At 41.9% G+C, this 18,336-nt stretch overlaps 3 protein-coding genes across 5 annotated transcripts; 1 reads left to right on the top strand and 2 right to left on the bottom strand.

The window, feature by feature from the left end:
• Positions 1-2,321: 2,321 nt before the first annotated feature.
• LOC115367698 (calcium-binding mitochondrial carrier protein SCaMC-3-like) lies at positions 2,322-11,390 on the bottom strand. Of its 3 annotated transcripts, XM_030063695.1 has the most exons (12): positions 10,828-11,390; positions 9,884-10,099; positions 8,039-8,162; positions 7,841-7,928; positions 7,121-7,232; positions 6,024-6,182; positions 5,667-5,819; positions 5,169-5,282; positions 4,872-5,039; positions 4,627-4,774; positions 3,571-3,727; positions 2,322-2,986 (listed from the first exon to the last, which is right to left on the bottom strand). In XM_030063695.1, exons 2-12 carry the CDS (start codon positions 10,076-10,078, stop codon positions 2,944-2,946), a joined length of 1,461 nt encoding a protein of 486 aa, XP_029919555.1. In that variant the 5' UTR covers positions 10,079-10,099; positions 10,828-11,390; the 3' UTR covers positions 2,322-2,943. The 3 variants fall into 3 exon arrangements, with proteins under 3 accessions (XP_029919555.1, XP_029919627.1, XP_029919480.1); XM_030063767.1 differs by lacking the exon at positions 3,571-3,727; XM_030063620.1 differs by having other exon boundaries at positions 2,322-3,727.
• Positions 11,391-11,480: 90 nt separating this feature from the next.
• Positions 11,481-13,948, top strand: LOC115368063 (regulator of G-protein signaling 5). Its single transcript, XM_030064073.1, has 5 exons — positions 11,481-12,104; positions 12,243-12,311; positions 12,410-12,462; positions 13,297-13,460; positions 13,589-13,948. Exons 1-5 carry the CDS (start codon positions 12,061-12,063, stop codon positions 13,751-13,753), a joined length of 495 nt encoding a protein of 164 aa, XP_029919933.1. The 5' UTR covers positions 11,481-12,060; the 3' UTR covers positions 13,754-13,948.
• A 459-nt stretch (positions 13,949-14,407) lies between these two features.
• c1h19orf53 (chromosome 1 C19orf53 homolog) lies at positions 14,408-16,929 on the bottom strand. The gene is made up of 3 exons (XM_030064181.1): positions 16,775-16,929; positions 15,378-15,433; positions 14,408-15,273 (listed from the first exon to the last, which is right to left on the bottom strand). Exons 1-3 carry the CDS (start codon positions 16,863-16,865, stop codon positions 15,127-15,129), a joined length of 294 nt encoding a protein of 97 aa, XP_029920041.1. The 5' UTR covers positions 16,866-16,929; the 3' UTR covers positions 14,408-15,126.
• Positions 16,930-18,336: the final 1,407 nt, after the last annotated feature.

The raw sequence follows: 18,336 nt of genomic DNA on the forward strand, positions 1-18,336 counted from the left end.
ATGGGCTTAAATGAAAGCTGAGAAGGTCCCCTTTACAGTGATACCAAACAATCATATATAGAGTATTGACAAATAGGAAACTGATAGCCATTTCTGACTTTGGGCGACTAATCAATAATTATGCTAATTAATCAATAATTATGACTAAATTGTAACTTTTACAGCTTGGCATACAGCAGAAATGGATTCAGCATTAAATAATCATACAGAAACAACAGATAAAGTGCTTTTCCTCAAAAATGCCTACCATGTTGTTTTCTAAGGGGCTTTTTTCAATTTTCGGTCCTGAATATATGCTAGCTAGCTCGTTGGCTAGCTGGCTTGCAGTGGTGGTTGTGGTGGGGGGGGGGCAGAAAGTGTTTGAGAAACTGAGTGTGTATAACTGTATTTTTTCTTAATTTAATGTGTATTTACATTTTTAAAATATTTTAATGAATCATTTTTATATTTTTATTCATTTTAACAAATCAAATGCCTGCCATGGCCACTAGGGGGCGATTTTGTGGTGGCCCAATATCCAGATTTGTTTGAAATATATCCACCAACACATCTACCAAATTTGGTGCTTTTATCACAAAATGAACGATAGTTTAGCTATGCCGCCCCACTATTAGTAAAAACATGCACATAGTCTGTACATTTGTAATCAGTGTGACAATAAAACCCTTTAGGCATGTATTTTTCTGTTTCTTGCCTTAATTTGTAGCAATTACAAATCTACCACAAGAGCTTCTAGTAACCACACAGAGGTTACTGGCCATGTAACAGCTGGACAAAAATCCATCTCAGATACTCCTAAATCCCTTGCTGCTGCATCAAAACAAGGCTTTGATGTCCTCTGCCTTTCCCAGCAGGTCTCCATAACCTCTCAGATTTATCCAGTATCACAGCAGCATTTCTCCTGTCTTAGATTGGTCACACACAGAGGAGGTTTTGCCAGTCAATAGTAAAGTTAACAGAGGAGAGCAATCCCAGATCAAATGCATGCATCTTCCTGTCCTAATTTGTTTTTGTTATGTGCGCTTACAAATGCACCTGACAAAGTGTAAATCATCATTGTCATCATCATCAAAATAACCTTTGTGGCACTTGATGTCGTGGTTCTCTCCTGAATTGATCTTCGCTTGTTGGTGTGTAAAAATCTCTCATGTATGTCACATGATAAAAGCAGATGCTTTTATCCAATATTAGAATCAAGACTATGGGCTGTTGTAACCCTGTGTCTCAATGCACTTAATTTTTGGAATGGCTATTATAAAAATGATTTATGGACATTAAATAGTTAACAGCTACAGAACCAAAGGGGAGAGAAACGTCTGATTCTTCTAAACAAATCATCAATCAACATCAGCTGTACTTCAGGGGGGGTCTTGAGCATGCAGGCCCACTGTCTCCTGCACTATTTACAGACACTCCTAAATACACACTGCTTTGACTGAGCCAAGCCATTCAGGAAAAAAATGGCCTCCTTACAGAGACAGAGTGGTAAATGTCAACTGTGGCTTTTTTTTTTTTTTTTGGTTGACTCTAGCACATCTGGGACTTAAATCTTTTTTAATCAGGCTGCTGTATCATATTCATCATATATTCAATCTGGGTTATTAGTGACTATATACTATGTGCAAATCTCTGATGAATCATATTTGCTATTTCTTATTTCTCCAGAAGCCGTGGGTCCAACTGCACCTCAAGAGTCCTTTTGGCCATTCTTGATGGTTGCACTGACTTGGAAAAATCCTTGCCAAGACGCCTCCTTATATGCATGTTGTAGAAAGCAAAAATTATTCCTGCACATCCACTAAAATATGATGTGGAAATGGCCCCGTGGCACAGTTCTACTTGATTGATGCTCTCAGCTAATGTTTAGGACTTTGAAACTTGATACTTGGGACCTTTCAAAAGTCTAATTTTAATTCTGGCTGTATTTAATTGTAAATGTCTAAATGGCTATTGTTATCTTGATTTCTTGCTATGTTTTTTCAATTGTTATTGATTTGTCTAATAGTTAATGTTATTGCTATGATGTTTCTTGTAGTGTTTTTGTTTTTTTCATTTTGTAACCCAGCACCACTGAAAATGAGGATTTAAATAAAGGTTTCACGCAGTCATTCAGTCATAGCTGCTACCACACAGCCTCCAAAAGACCAACAGCACAAAAGCCAACAGGGCTGCAAAATGTGATTTCTTGTTCCACTGTGGCAGTCAAACTTTACTTTAATAAAAACCAAGTGTTCAATAATAGTTTTAGGCTTTCTTTATACGAAATGGCCAGTGGATACCTCAACAAGCTGTTTCTTCTATTATGTACAATTGAAAAGGAATATTACTTAAAAGCTCCTTGGCATTATTTTAATTAAAAGCAACACCAAACATGCATTCATTTGTGCATTCTATGAGAATTCAATATTGCCAGATTTCATGAATGGTCGTCACATCAAATAAAAGTGTTCACTGGCATCAGAAAATGCATTATACTGAAACAATTGTAATTGTAACTGTTGTAAGTGTTGTAAGTGCGTTTGCTGTGCACATGTGTGAAAAGGAGACCGACAGACGGACATGTACGCACACATACACAATTGCAGTCAAGAGTTAAAAATAAACATGAACTGCTGCAAGAAAAGTTGATTCCAGTTTCCCCAACAGCAGACGAGTAAATCATATGGCTTTCAGTCCTGTAACATTTGAAGTCCTCTGTGGTGATCTGTCGTAGTAATCCTCTCAGTAAAGGCGAAAGATCCTCATCCTCTTGTGCTATTTCAGCTTTGTACATGAGCTCTTGAGAGATCCACAATTGTCTGATCATGATCATTGTGTTTGTACTGTTTGTAGTACTTGTTGAAGGCATGTCACTTAAAGGACTTCCAGAGTCTATAAATCCAATGGAAACCAGAGGAGAAGCTACTTCAGCATTCCTTCATTTTGGGATGACGAGAGCGAGACTCAACTGTCATCCTTACTATCCAAAGCATTCTCTATGCTCCACCTAATGACGCAGAGGAGAAAAATTCATGTTTTAATTTTCTTCTTGTGCATTTTTCAGTACAACAGGAATGCAAACATGGCTTCCAAATCTGGTCACATGCAGCAGCTTTTATTTGTTAGTTCTCAAGCAAGTTCAAGCAGGTCCTCATTTGTGCAAAACGTGCAGAAGCAACAGAGGCAGGCTGGTTAGCTTTCACATCAAGTGTTGGCATGCACTGCATGCAATACATCAAATGTAACATTCATTGTAGCAGCTGCCAGTTCAGGTGAAGTTATCCAAATGTGAAGCTTCCTCACCAGATTGAACAGTACTTAGATCCTGAGGTGAATATTATGAAAAAAATGTCCGTTCTTTCAGTCATTTATCTTCCTACATCTTGCTTTCTCCCATACCCCAAGGACATATGTCCACAGAAGTCAGCCACAGCTCAATTCCAAGACCTCATGCACTGCAGACGTGTAGCAGCAGCTGATGTGTGTGTGCTTGTACATGCAAGCCCCCCACAAATGCAGTCCCATACCTCTACCTATCCCTTTTTGCTTTCCTTTTCCCTCCCCTCCTCCCCTCCCTCTCCCAGGACCTTCCTCGTGTATTCGTAGACTACGTAGGACATGCTGACAGCAGGGATCACTTTCAGCATGTTTGGGGCAAGTCCACGGTAAAGTCCGGCCACCCCCTCCTGGGTCACAATGTTCTGAAACACGCTCGTCATTGAGAGCTGGGGGGCACCCTGCACTGTGACTGTGAGGAGAAAAACAGATAAGCTCCACCAACACGGTCATCTCTCATTTGTACATGAAGGTTACACAGCAGGACATGGGTCATCTGAGACCTTGTGAGCCAGCACTTCAGATTCGTCCAGAGCCAACAGAATGATTAAGTTTCATTGAGATAAATGTTTAGTTTTTCTAAAGTAAAAATTCCACTTGCAAAATAAAAGATAGCACTATCGCTAACGTTTTGTTAAATCTTAAAATACAGCCACATGGAGCTTCTCCTTGTTGCTTCTGGTACAGTGTCTGTGTCTAAGGACAAAGGTGATGAGGGTATCTTTCCAGGTTAGGACTCACACTACCCCAGTCCTGAACTGTAGCACGCTGTGCTTCAGAAGCAGAGTCTATAATTAGTTAACATAACCTGTAGTGGCTGGGCTACAGCTCGTTGTTCATGTGTAAGCAACTCTTACACATGTACATGATATTTGCACACAGGCACTGCGCATGTACACACACACGCATCTATTGTGTTCATTCCTATTTGATCTTATCCTTCCTATGTTGTTGTTGTTGCTTTAATGTAAATTGTTGTAACTGATGTCAACTATTGCTCCACAGCAACCTGTAACTCTGAACTAAGCAACTCTGAACCAACCATGCTCTGGATCTGGACAATCTGGACTATCTGGAACCACTGAAAACGACTGAATCGTGATGGAGCAATGGTCCCTTCATGTCTGTATGTATTCCAAAGTTGAGTGTTCATACCATTTTACTGTACTCATGACCTCACATTATGACAAGCTAATAAAATGCAACGGAAATGTTTAGGTTGGTTCACCATAATTCTGTAAATATACTGCTCACATGGATAGTAAACTACGTGTCTACACTGATGGCATAGTCATTTTCATATATCCTCACCTTGTGCCTGCATTCTGGTGCGAATCAGGGCCAGTGGGTAACTTGCCAGCTGTCCACAGGTGCTGGAGACGGCACTGCAGCCCACCAGCACCATAACCCCCGGGTCGGCTAAACCTCTGTTCCTGTGCAGCCAGGCGGTCTTCAGAGTCTGTGGCATAGAGGCAGAGAGAAGAGGGTTAAAAGTCTGAAAGTGTGTGCAGCATGAGCTGAACGCTTGTGTGTGTATGGGTGTGTGTCCTTCTGACCTCGTAGACAGCCAGGTCGATGCCAGCGTAAGGGATGATGCCCAGCATGTTGGGTAAATAGCCCTTGTAGAAGGCTGTGACACCTTCCTTCTGCAGGATCTGCTTGGCGCAGTCTAGTATTCCAGAGTACTGGCCTGTCCTCCTGAGGGTGAGACGGGTCTTCAGCACCTTGAGAAGAGAAATAACGGAGAGGCAAAGAAAACAGACTGAAAGAAAGAAAGAGAGAAGCAGAAAGAGTATTTTCTTTAGACTGTCTATGTGGTTGTATGTGTGTATGTGAGTGTGTTTGTGTTGTACCTCCACTGGGTAGATGGCTGTCTGAGCCGTGGCTCCAGCCAAGGAGCCAGCAATAAACCTCTCATGAACCTTCAGATTTCCTGTGTCATTACTGCCATGAATCACACGCTTGATCTGCACAGTTATGGAGCGATAAAAAAAAAAAATGTACAAAAATATTTGACTCTCAAGAAACAAGTGACTTAAGAAAATGTGTTATGCAGAATGGCAGAGACACATGCATGCTGACAAAAGGATGGCGAGGGAAAATACTGACTGAAAGAAGTAATGGCAGAGAGGGAGTGGCTTGAAAAGGCAGAAGCAGGGATAGATGAGAAGGGTAGCAAACTGTGAGTCAACACGATGAAATGATGTAGTGCAAATGACAATGTCAAAAATACTGCAGGGAGAGAGGAAGCATGAAAGAGGGAGGGGCCAGAGACCGAGAGAGACATAGAAGATGAATGGCTTTGCGACGATACAGAGAGGAGGAGGATAAATGAAAAGCTCCTACTGAACCTTTTCGTAAGCCGTGAATTTTATTGCTGTCTCTGGGGCGATTTTGAGGACATTGACCGCGTTGCCTCTCCACAGTGACCTCAGTCCCCCCTCTTTTATCATGGCCTGCAGACCTCTCAGCACATTCCCTTTACCAGGAGAGGTACCGTGAACCTGGCAGGGCAGATGAAGAGGTGTTCACACCACACAGACACCTTCATCAACAATGAGCCGGGACCTCTAATAACCTCCAGCAGGGGAAGGAGTTGAAAAACTTTCAGTTGTGCACACTGGGTAGTAGGTGATTATTATTATTATTTTTTTGTGGAGTTCAGGGTGATTTAGAAGAACATATCAGCAGAAATGTCCCTGACTGACCTGCAGGAAGACTTTGAGGCGGTCCAGTGGAGCGGTGCCGGTACGGGAAATAGACCCAGCCATGGCTCCAGCCATCAGGTGCCGCCACACGAAGCCAGAGCTCTTCTCCTGTTCTGAAAATTCATCTGGGACGGTCAGCTGCTCACCTATATCCAACATCTACGTGTCAAGAACCAGGGCGGTGAGGAAGAAGGGGGAGAACAGAGCTCAGTCTGTACACTAAATAAGGCCTGTGGCCAAGGGCGTAGCTACATTTTCAAAAGTGAGAGAGGCGAAATGTTCAGGAGCACAAAAGTCAACAGGTCTGTGTCACTTTTATAATGTGTGTATCTGCAAACCCTTTGAAACTGAGCAAATTCACTTGATTTCTTTCAAAAACATTCCATATTCCGTATTATGAGAAAATCACCATAAAATTACCACAAAATTAGCAAAAAAAGGGGAAAAAATCAAGAAACTGAAATTTGTTTCTTTGTTTCTTTTTTTTTTAAACAGATTTTGTTAAATTTCTTCTTTTGCTTTAATTTAACTTTACTTAAGCAATTAATTAAAAAAAAAAAGACGTTTGTGGAACTTTCTGGTATTTGTTTTGTATTTTAACTTTAAATATATTTTTATTATGCTCATAAATAGTTTCACCATTTTTAACTAATTTTTAAGTTATTTCGATGATTTACTTATTTTCAGTTCTTTTTTGTCTAATCTTCTGGTCACATAGTTGTTATTTTTTTAAATCGTTAATAGCTGATTTGCAGGCCATTTATTTGCTGATTTGTGTTTTTTCCCCCTTTTGGGGGGCAAAATCAGTGAATTTTCCTTCAACAAGCATTTACACAAAAAAAACAGCAATTTTTTGATGATGGCCTCATGCCGTACTGGTGAACATGAATAAACATTGGAATGATCCCTACATACATTATGTTCTGCCACCACATCCTGCTACAACAGCAAGTGTATAACATCAAGCATGTAAGGTTCCATTTCACAGGGTCTCTCTCTTTTTCTTTTTTTTTTTTTTTAGGTGGAACATGTGTTTACTTGTACAAAGTGTGTATGTATGTATGTATATGTGCGTGTGTGTGTGTGTGTCTCCTCACCACGGAGCGCTTCCAGTAGCGTGCCACATCCTCCATGTTACGGAGAGGGTTAAACAGGAAGTGGTCTCGCCATTCATTCCAGTCAATGGTCATGGTGCCGTCTCTGTCCATACTGGGTGACACACACAGAAACAACTTCTAAAATCCAGAGCAGTGAGTGGAGCCACAATAGTCGACACAAAGTTTCATTTAGGAAGCTTATATGTTAAGAAATTTGGTGAGGACTGTATAAGATGCTGCTCCATGATTTACAGTACGTATATCTAGTCAGTCAAACGTGTAAACATAGGACTAAAGCAGATGCCAGCAGAGCTTTGAGACACAAATGTAAGAGGTGTAGTGTCCACTCCAGCAAGTGGGGGGAAATAGACTCAGAAATAAGTAGTTCAGCAAGCACACTGGACATCCAGACTCAGAGATATTGTGCAAGAGGGCTGTGAAGGTGCTTGCACAAGAAAACCTGCAAACTACACAAGAACATCAGAAAAGCAAAAGCAGGAAGTGGAGTGAAAACACTGGCTGGACAGAGAGACGCGGTGTGCCGCAGGTGTTTATCTAGATTCACAGGGAGATGCATGAAATTGTCAAGTGTATTAAGTAAGAAAATTAGTTGGGAAGAACGTTTGAGGCATTTAATATAAGGTTAACCATCACAACCAAATTGATGTGCTTTTATCAGATCCTGATGCGATATGAAATAAGAAAACACTGATGACAGACCTTTGCAATATCCTGGCGGCGTCCTCTAGACTAACATCTACACCGACCGTGTGCAGAGCGTGTTGGATCTCAGATGCATCTATCTCACCTGCAAATTCACACACAGGGAGAGAGAGAGAGAGAGAGAAAGACGGGACACTTGTTGAGACAGAGCACTATCAGCTGTTGTACAAAGCATGTTTTGTGGCTGTAACGGACCGTCATTGTTCCTGTCCAGGCTGCGGAACATGAGCTTGAGCTGTTTTTCATTGTTGCGAAGATAGTGGGTGAACTCTGCAAAGTCCAGCTGCCCGTCCTTGTTGGTGTCCCCCTCCTTCACTATCTGCAGGGAGAGGAGACACAAGAGGGAGAATGACAGACGGAGGGACTGGACTGGGGGTGCAGGGAGTTGTGCTTCATCCCTCTTCTTTGCACACCTTGGTATTCCAGAGGGCAGAGTTACTCGTTCATCTTACAGCCACAAAGAGCAAAAACACAACGAAGCAAGTGGAAGATATGTGACAATAAGTGACAATAGACACACAGGTCCACTAGAGCAAAAACTTTGTGGATCAGAATTATTTCGATTTTCTAATCCCACTCTATTCAATACAAGATCAGATTGATCTTTCTTAACTGTTTTATCTATATAGCAGCACTTTGATACAGATAACACAAAATAAACATGGCAGAGTACAGATGTGCAGTCTTTCAGCAGACCTCTGTCTTAGTTTCCAGGTTGGTCAGCCTAAAAGACCCTAGAAAGTATAAAAAGCAGTTTGTAGTTAAATGTATCCAGTTAGGTCATTTAAGGGGTGTTTTTAAAAACAACAGTTCACGTGAACAATTTCTCATTAACTGTCAACAAGCCAGTATACCGTGCTGGCAGCTGGTATGAGACTTGTTTTGAAGACTGTGTTCATTGAGTGAAATGTAACATTAAATACTCTGCTTAGTCCACATTCATAACATCCTCTCTACATATTTACTAGTAATATTACAATATCTTTGCTATATGATTTTTTGCATGAAAAAAAAAATGTGTTTGAGCTGTGAAAACCCCGGAAACGGCATTGAAGGTTCAGGGTAGAATTGGATTCCCCAACCAAAAAGGCTTATCTGAATGATCAGGCTCTCATTTATAAAATAAATAATAAATAGTGTGATTACTGATATCGTGCCACAAACATGAAAAAACTGTGCCCAGTGCATAAAAGTACAAGTGATAATAGTGTAGCAAAAGACAAGAACACAAGGAGTAGGTGTGAAAAATGCTTAATTCCAGGAAAAGAAGTATAATGGGGATTTCAATAAAGCAACAAAGGTTTGATAGTTTGGACAATGACCCATATGAGGGGACAAATCAACAGCTGGACAAAATATGACCAGTGAGGGAAAGGTTGGCGTTCTCATTTTACAAAGTCCTGCTCCTTGCACTAAAATAGACAGGGTGTTAAGTGCATGTGAATGCAATCACACACACACACACACACACACACACACACACACACACACACACAGACCCTAGACAGAGTGAGAGAAAGGGAGAGAGACAGTGACAGGGAGAAGGAGAGCCTGCTGCTTGACCCACATGTTTTGTGCCAATACAAACAGTCACTGACAGATATGGAAGAGACACAGAGGCTGTGTGTTTTCATAATAAAGTCGTGCTGTTTCTGTTCTCAGGTGTTGCTATTGTACCAACACCAAGCATGCTCTGTTTACAAAGATCTGGGATGTTCCAGATGATGAAAAACAGGAATCCGATCTGACATGCAATGAATATGCATAAACATGCAGTGAGTTTGCCCTACATGATCTCCTTGAAGAAGCTCAGGGTTAAGTGCACTGATTAAGAAATCAAAGAGCCATTTCACTGGAGGTTTAATGAGAGAAGAGAAGAGAAGAGAAGAGAAGAGAAGAGAAGAGAAGAGAAGAGAAGAGAAGAGAATAAGGGGAAAAGATCAGACTGCGGAAGATCATTAGGTCCCCCACTTCAGAAATAGAAATAGGGAAATCCTTGTGAACTCTCTCTCTCTCTCTCTCTCTCGCTCTCTCTCTTACCCTGTCCACAGAGCTGCGGGACAGCCCCCTCCCCGCCAGCCCGGCCCGCAGTTCAAAGATGTCGATCCGTCCATCCTTGTTGAGGTCCAGCTGATCAAACAGCTCGGCCCACCTCTTCTCTCTCTCTGGGTCAGGACCCGAGTAGCTGCTGTCCTGGTAGTGCGCCCAGGGGGACCGAGCTCTGTGGGGTCCCATACGTGGTGCCAGGGAGGTCAGCTGGTAAGATGCAGGGGCGTCAGTTCACCAAGTCCCTGCAGCTAACACTTGCACATCATATTCAAGGCCTTTTCAATGACTTTCAATGTTTTGGTCATCACTGAGATCGTTTATTTTTTTTGTAGTTTTAATCTCCATGGTTTTCCTCAGACTACAAAGTGGCCTACTGATACAAGGGTGTTGAGAGATCTAGAGGGGTGAAAAAACACTTTCAAAGCAAATTTGTCTTTCAGAAATTATCAAGGTGTTTTCATTTTTTTTCTCACCTGTGCAAACAACTTATTATCAAAGCAGGTGGAAGCCCTGGGTGTCTGGTTATGGCACCAAAACCTCAACACCTGCTCTCTAGCCTAGTGTGTGATAATTACACCTGTGTCACCCGACTAAACTTGCGCAGACGCCCTATGATAACTCTGGTCCTGATGTGAATTTATAGTCAAGGCTTCAGATTACAATTCTGAAGAGTTACACTTGGTGTTTACCTTGCAACAGGACTGTGCAATATAATGACATCAGAGACCAGCTGGAAAACTAGATATAATATCATGACGTTGCATTGGCAAGTGTTGTCTTTTCCTGGTGTGTAAATAAACATGAAAGCACAGTCATCCACACAATATCCTCCCACAAAGACAGGCTCATTGTGATATAGATGTTGTCTGTATCACTCGAAGCAATCTTTCTATACAATAGAGGCTATAAATAAGTGCGATTAAAATATGACTCACTTAACGTAGGGCCCTATCTTGTCATCCTCGGCGGGTGGCAGGGTAACCTCAGGACAAACAGGGGTCCGGAGGGGGCTCAGTCTGCGGGCTGGACGGGACCCAGTAAACAGATTGGACAGCTGCCTCGGTTTGGAGCTCGCTGAAGTCAAAACAGCAATGTCTACTTCGACATTTTTCGAAGAACCAGGAAGCGAGAACAGGCAGCTGCCCTCATCTGGCCCGGCAGCTTGACTGCTTCACCCGAGGTGAACCGGACCCTCCGCCGCCGCTGTCCAGCCTGTTGACGGTGAAAGGCGAGAGGCTCACACCGCCCGGGCAGCGAGGCGAGCCGCGGCGTCCGACCGTCACTGCCCGCTCAGCCGAGTCATACGGAGCTCCAGCGGACGGAACATGACACAGGGCTATATGTGCGTTACATATGACGCTTGTTAGCCACTTATAAATAAGCACGGATGGATAATCTGTTTCTGAAAGATAATCTGGTATCATATGCTATAATGGAGCGCGTCCTTGCTCCTTCCTCATACCGCATGAGCTCACACCTTCAAGGCTGCGGCTTCCTCCTTCCCATCGACAGGGAAAGTGGGATTTTGAGTCTGCGCCTTGTGCATCTTGGGTGCTTAATGACTTCCACATGCTTTTTTTTTTTTTAATAAGAAATTATGAAACTGCATGATTAGTCTTATGCCAGGACACTACACTCAACCTTGCCCCGGCTTAAGTCTAAAGGATGAAACAAGTTACCTTTGGATCTCCCTAGTCAAGCCTCCTATAAGCCACGTTATTCTGATGAATCTTCAATAGCCACACTGAGAGATGAGAGATGTTGCCAGCCCACCTGCTCCTCCCTCATCAAGTCATCACCCACACTCCCATACACAGTCTCCTTGGTCTTATTCCCCTATTATAAGGCCTGGTTTGTTCTGTATCATGTGTTAACAGATCAGGCCGATCAGCACCAGTGGACCTACATGGCCTGTAAGCACGTACACCAGCCTGTCTGTTTGACTCCCTGTCATCTCCCATTCATGTCCCATCCGCTCTGCTTGTGCAGGTGTGCGGGTGTCATCACAGAGCTGGGCACACATGCAGGTATATAAGAGCAGCACACAGACATTCAGGAGGTTGACAAACCACAGGAGCACATTAATATCTGACTGTGACCAAACATACAGGGTCTTTGGTCTGTGCATCTTTTGATTTCTGTGTCTAGGTTTTTCTTTGACTGCTTCAATGTGCAAGGGGCTCTCCTCTCTGCCCTCATCATGCCTGGAAAAGTGAGTATGGAACTGGATTATCACATTTTGTATGTCTGTTTGCAAGTTTGGAAATGGGGCATGTAGTGGTCGATTAAAAATATGAAAAATGAGCGCTATGCAGAGCCTGGGGTGATTTTGTGTGCCTCTGTATTTCAGGGCAAAGGTGATGCGTGTGAAGTTAAGCCACCTGTCTGACAAGCAGGACTGGGCACACCACAAACAAAAGTAAACAAGCTACAACCCGTCAGCCAAATGAGAATTAAATCCATTATATTTTTACAACACTTGAATTTGACGTTTTCTCTCTCTTGCTCTTATTTCAGAACGTTGGATGAAAAAGTTCTTCAGGACCTGGAGTCTCTGCTCAACAGCAAGAGTAAGACCTTATTTTCCCTTCCTTTCATGTGTTTTCTATCTGTTTGTCATCAATACAGCACCTAGAGCTCAGGCCCCATGTATACTCACCACAGATAACTACTTCATAAAGTACCTAAACTAATAAATAAATAAATGACCACACATCATCTTTCAGTAGAATCATATCAGAAAGAAATATTGTTGTACTTCAGTATCAACATTGTGATGACACTGCGGGGATGCCTATTGGTCTTTGACATATTTTTAAATTAGATTTTCGATAAATATTTGCATATAAGTAAGTGGGTAACGGCAAATCTTAGAAGAGGCAGAAAAGTCAGGGAAGTTCAGAAAATACATCACCTTACTGTAATGCAGCTTTTAATACAGAAAAGACAACACTTACACCTGATCATTATATTATGATATCCAAAATCCCAGATGATATCTAGTTTCATATCACAATATTGATATAATATTGATAAATTGTCCAGCCAGACCTGGAAGCCACTCAAGGACCACTGAGGTTCCCTGGACCTCACTTTGGAAACCACTATTATATTGATGCTCATTCTGTAATAATACATATATTTGTCTGTATATGAGTGTCCATTCGCCTGTTTGGACTCCATTAAGAGTTATGCACTCAGGCCAGCGAGACAAGGCTGTGCAGTGAGAGAGATTTTATTGGTTTAATGAAAGAGATGGGAAAATAAAATCCACGTGGAAAATGGCCTCAGTTATAACAGATCTGACTGCTGTGTTGCCTCCCCACCACGTTTCATCCGTTTCACAGCTACTCTTGTCTTGATCTCTCTCATCCCGTCACTGTGGCTTGTCTCCTGTCCTCCAGGCGGTCTGCAGGTGTTCCGCTGGTTCCTGCGCTCAGAGTTCAGCGAGGAGAACCTGGAGTTCTGGCTGGCCTGCGAGGAGTACAGGCTTTCCCCCTCTCACGTGCAGAAGGCCAAGGCCAGCAGCATCTACAGCCAGTTCATCTGCCCCGACGCCCCACAGGAGGTTGGTTTTAGAAGTCACCGACAGACATGAGACAGTGTCTGTATCATACAGGATCTGTAGAAATCTGTACAGCAGCAGGGGAAGCTCTGTCACTGCAGACCTGGTTTTCACATTGTTTTCCCCATCAGGTAAACTTGGACGCTGAGACCCGCGAGGCTCTGTTGAGCGTGATGGACCGTCCCTCGGTGGACACGTTCACCCCGGCACAGCAGACCATCTACAGCCTGATGGCCAAAGACTCCTTCCCTCGCTTCCTGCGCTCCCCTCACCGCATTGAGGCCACCAAGGCTTAATAGACGGCCTGCTACCAGATTACTATCATGTGGTTTATTACAGTGGACTTGCATTGGAAATAAATGCTGATTAATCTGTATTTCTTGACATGTTAGTTGTAGTTTTTCATCTTTACTGACTACCTGGGTTTATCAATGTTTTTGATGTGGTACGACTCTACATTGTATACAGGAATGCTCAGAATTATCAAGAACTATAACGCAGTGCCTCTGAATTGCATAACTTGCAAGTAAAATCCACAAAGGAATTAAATAAATACCTCAATAAGAAATTATGTTTGAAGAATTTAATGCACAAACACAACTTGGTAAATACAAGCTCGCCAAGGTTAAACTGATATAACATAGGTGAAAGGGTATGTTAACGTTAAAACCACAAAGCAGGTGGGTCCTTGACGTACAGTTGCTGCAAAGTGGTGGCCTTGAGGAATTTCACACCCACAGCAAAGGATCATGGGAGTGTTAACACAGGCAACAGAAAGGAGGGGCAATCTCACGAACACAGGCAGGACACATCAGACAGTGCATGTACACCGAATGTAGAAAATATTAGACTTTCTTTATATACTTTCTTTATATTAGAATCCAGGTAAAAGCCATTATCCCTTATTAATATTTGTTGTTAAATCAATATCAGTCACAAAGGAGATGGAGATAAAGACAAGCAGACAAGTTTTAAGCTTTGAGAAAACCGAGATGTTCAAACAGAGGACTTTGTTTCTTTTTTTTGCTTAATATTATATTCTAGTTGTGTACTTATTCCATGTTTTTTCACTGAATCCTTTTACTTTCGCAGCTGCAATGACCTCAAATGCTCATGGTGATCAATAAAGCCTGATCACATCTGTCCATATTGCATGTGATTATGTTTGTTAAGGTCATGCTGAATTGGAAAACCCTGGATCAACAAAGCAAGCTGAGTATCACATTTGAGACAAGTCCAGCCCTTCAGCAGCACATATGGTCAAAAGCCAAAGAAACTGGCAAACTTATTTTTCTCCCACTTTTACTCACATTATTTGTTGCATTCTGTACAGTGATGTCAATACCATAAAACACACTGACAAAAATCTTTTTAAAAAGTTGAACAAAAAAGCATCATACATAAGTAATCAATCAAAATAGAGTTTCTCTTCAGTAAGAACCTCTATGTTGTTGAGAGCAAGCAAACAAGTGAGAGACTGCATCGGGTTTCTTTAAGCCATGTGGCGCCCCCTAGTGGAGGCTTCTGCAGTGCTACATAATATTTCCAGAAGATCAACATCGTCTTGGGATTATTATGCAGGTAATGAAGCTCTTGACTCATTTAGAGTTTGGCAGCTTTGTGTTGCACTAGCATTCGCCTGACTCTGCCGGGCGCCGTGTGTCTGCTCCTACGTGGAGCTGGCTCCAGGACGGGCGGCTCCTGCCGTGTCTTTACCTTCCGGCATCTTGAGCACGCTCAGCCGCTTGTGGAGGGAGGAGCTGGCTTTCTGGGTCACCTCCTGCTCGATCTTGTTCCTGATGGCAACCTCCAGATTCTTCAGGGAACAGCAGAGGACCGCAGGGTTAATGATAATCAAGATGACCGATGTATTTGTTCTCAATCTTTTCTACTGAGAAACTTTATTAAAGGTCCTCTTACCTTCTTAAGCTTCTGTTGCTGAACCACCTGCACCTTTTTAGGAGCAATGATCCTCCCTGTTGAAGAGAAATAAAGAAGCTGAGTGAAACACATTTGTCCTCTGTTTATGAAGCCAACACAAACTCATAAAGCAAATGTCTATCCTAAAACGGGCACCATGTCACTCCTGTAATTTTGCATACTCATGAACATGAAGCTAATAACTTCTGCATATTGGTCTGTGAAATCTTGTGAAATATTTGCTGAGTGTCTTTTTTAATTTTTAGCTTGGGAAATATTTGTTTTTCCATCGGTAAAATTTCCAAAGCAGCTGAGATATTTGAAAGATAGATTTTCTCTTTTATAGAACCACCTTCTATCTGTCCTTACTTGGCAAATGGCAAACATCCAGTTGTACATATGCATTATTTAAATTATTTAACAGTCATCATATTATCAAAGCATCAATATTTCAATCTTTCAACCCTGAATACAACAGAACACATATCAAACATATACAACAGGACATTACAATGCAATTAATTCCAGTTACGATATAGACCTCCTAGCTTTCTTATTAACAAGTAAAAATAAAAAATTGTAAATGTTTAACTTCTCACGTTCCTGGTTTCCAACTTGTTAATTTTTCAAATAACATATATAGATCAGTGTTACTGTAGCCTACACCTTATTACGTTTCTCATTCAAAAGAATTGCATCCTCATGTAAAAGTACAGGAGTCTCAAAACACAGGTGTTCAATCCCTAACAACTGCAGTATTAAGTTTCTAACTCATTGAAATAGACTGATGTCACTCTCTTCAGTGCGTCCTTTACAGGATATGTTTGTGTCTAATTTAAAAGACTACTTCATAGGTTTTTTTGTTTTTGTTTTACACAATAAAAACACAGCAGCGACATTCACATGCCACCCACGGAAAAAGTCAGTTGTTGGTCAGATTAAGTAAATAAGACAGTGTAAAATGGTAACTTTGGTAACTTGTAATGGGCATTGGCAATTATCTCTGACGCTTCCCAAACAAATTATGGTCGACTGATTAGGTTAATCGAGAAAAAAAAAACAAAACAAAACATATTTGAGAGGTGAATTGGTAATGAAAATGATCAGTATCTGCGTCCAGCACATGACATCCACATGTATTTATGATGAACGTGGATGTTGTCCAGCTGTTTATCACTCGGCTGGTCATCTGTCCGGGGCTACATGTGCTTGGAAAACACAGACAGGCTGGTCATGTGGCTGCAGTTTCCAAACCTTGAAGGCTCCCTCACACAGGCAGCCGCCATGTTTGAACCAACATGGCGGCTGCCAGAGTCACATACGCTGGTGCTGTTTAAACAGTTTCACGTCGTTTCCCGCTGGGAAACTGGACACTGGGGGAAACATGTGGGTCATACCTCCTTTTTTGGGTCCTTTCTGCTTGTTTTGTTGCTGCTTCTTAGATGCGCCGGGGCGCTGCGCCTTGAACTTCTGTTTACCTTGTGCCATTTTTACGACCCGGAAACAGAGTCCAGTTTTTGTTGTTAGTGTTAGACGGCAGTCAGCGTTAACGTGCAACACCGCCCCTAGTGCTTCGGAGGACTGAGAAAAATCTATGAAAACATCCGTATTATTGAATTTTCTCAGCGGCTGCATGTGAAAACTGCTCCATCCCAGCAGCTCTGAACACTCATAACACCTCCCTTCTTCTTTGATGCCTAGAGTAGGATTTTTCAAACCTTTTTTCATGTTCTGGAGGCCCAAGTTGACCCAGCTGAGGTGATTTTACCTGTTTTTTTTTGTTTTGTTTTGTTAAGTATACTGACGAATACATTCAAAGAGATTGTATATCATTACATCAGCCTATTATTTATTAATGTATTTATTGGGGTGGGTGAGGATGTACTGTTTTTGGTGTGATATTCTTCATCTTGCTGAGGAATCCCTGGAAGATCCTCAAGGAGCTCGACAACATGGTGCACTCCCCTTCACATCCACCCTGTGCTGTCTGTACAGGGACGTAAATACTGGAATAAGCGCATGCCCAACATAACCCATTTTGAGCCACATCTCAAACAACGGCTCATGGCAAACCAGACCTGTAACCAGCCTTGTGTGCTTTGCTTTTTTCTAACTGTATTTCTATTATTGGACTGTATTTGCATATTGTTACTGTTTGTGTTTTTGCTACCTGCCAGTGGACCACAGATGTAAATTAGTATTCTCACTAACTCCAGCATATTCACATCTTGTATTTTATACTGATGTTCATTAATGTACTTTGTCCCCATTAAATAAACACATCAGATTCACTCTCTAATGGTCATTTGTGCAGCATGTGAAATGAAAAAGAGCTGATTTGTCTTCTAGTGGAAGTTGTGAAGAACCCTCTAACTTTCTGAGCCTTGTGTGCCTAAATAAATAATAATGTCAACAATAATGGAACAATAATGACTTATTCCTCCCTGAAGTTGCTCATAATCACTTCCTGTGCTAGCCTTGTTGTGTATTTGATATCTAATGCCTTCCGTTTGTGTCTGCATCATGACGTTCTTGCCATTTCTACACTGATTCCCTCAGTGTTAATTATGTTGCTTGGCTTTACTTAATTCCACATCTACCACGTCCCGTCTTCAGGCCGGATACACCAGGCCATCAACATCCTCATTTTCCAGGATCCCAACACGTGCTGGAACAAGACCATTTTTCTTTTCATTATCTCTTTAATTTACAGCAGGCTAGAGCAGAAGTCTACTGCTGCCATCCACCAGTCTAAAGGATTGAATTAGGTTTCATCATTTATATCCTACGTGACAATATGAGCCCGTGGAAGGCTGGGAGAATATTACAAAAAAAAAAAAAAAAAAAAATCTGAATTTGGTGCTTATGATGCCGCCTTGACAAAATGTTCAAAGAAAAAGAATCATCCCCTAATTCCCATATCTCACTCCTCACTCACTTGCTTTCACTCTCCCAGGAC

This window comes from Myripristis murdjan, chromosome 1 (genome assembly GCF_902150065.1).
Source record: "Myripristis murdjan chromosome 1, fMyrMur1.1, whole genome shotgun sequence".
NCBI classification, from domain to species: domain Eukaryota; kingdom Metazoa; phylum Chordata; class Actinopteri; order Holocentriformes; family Holocentridae; genus Myripristis; species Myripristis murdjan.

What these genes read in the sequence shown, in the direction of transcription:
- LOC115367698 (XM_030063620.1), bottom strand. Translation starts at nt 10,078, where the DNA reads ATGGGACCCCACAGAGCTCGGTCCCCCTGGGCGCACTACCAGGACAGC. An exon ending in CCTGGACAGGAACAATGACG is followed by an intron (nt 7,929 to 8,038) that starts GTCCGTTACAGC and finishes GTGAATTTGCAG; the next exon opens with GTGAGATAGATGCATCTGAG. An exon ending in GCCTCAAAGTCTTCCTGCAG is followed by an intron (nt 5,820 to 6,023) that starts GTCAGTCAGGGA and finishes CTGCCCTGCCAG; the next exon opens with GTTCACGGTACCTCTCCTGG.
- LOC115368063 (XM_030064073.1), top strand. Translation starts at nt 12,061, where the DNA reads ATGTGCAAGGGGCTCTCCTCTCTGCCCTCATCATGCCTGGAAAA. An exon ending in CCCTCATCATGCCTGGAAAA is followed by an intron (nt 12,105 to 12,242) that starts GTGAGTATGGAA and finishes TCTGTATTTCAG; the next exon opens with GGCAAAGGTGATGCGTGTGA. An exon ending in GTCTCTGCTCAACAGCAAGA is followed by an intron (nt 12,463 to 13,296) that starts GTAAGACCTTAT and finishes CCTGTCCTCCAG; the next exon opens with GCGGTCTGCAGGTGTTCCGC.
- c1h19orf53 (XM_030064181.1), bottom strand. Translation starts at nt 16,865, where the DNA reads ATGGCACAAGGTAAACAGAAGTTCAAGGCGCAGCGCCCCGGCGCATCT. An exon ending in GAAAGGACCCAAAAAAGGAG is followed by an intron (nt 15,434 to 16,774) that starts GTATGACCCACA and finishes TCTCTTCAACAG; the next exon opens with GGAGGATCATTGCTCCTAAA. An exon ending in AGCAACAGAAGCTTAAGAAG is followed by an intron (nt 15,274 to 15,377) that starts GTAAGAGGACCT and finishes TGTTCCCTGAAG; the next exon opens with AATCTGGAGGTTGCCATCAG.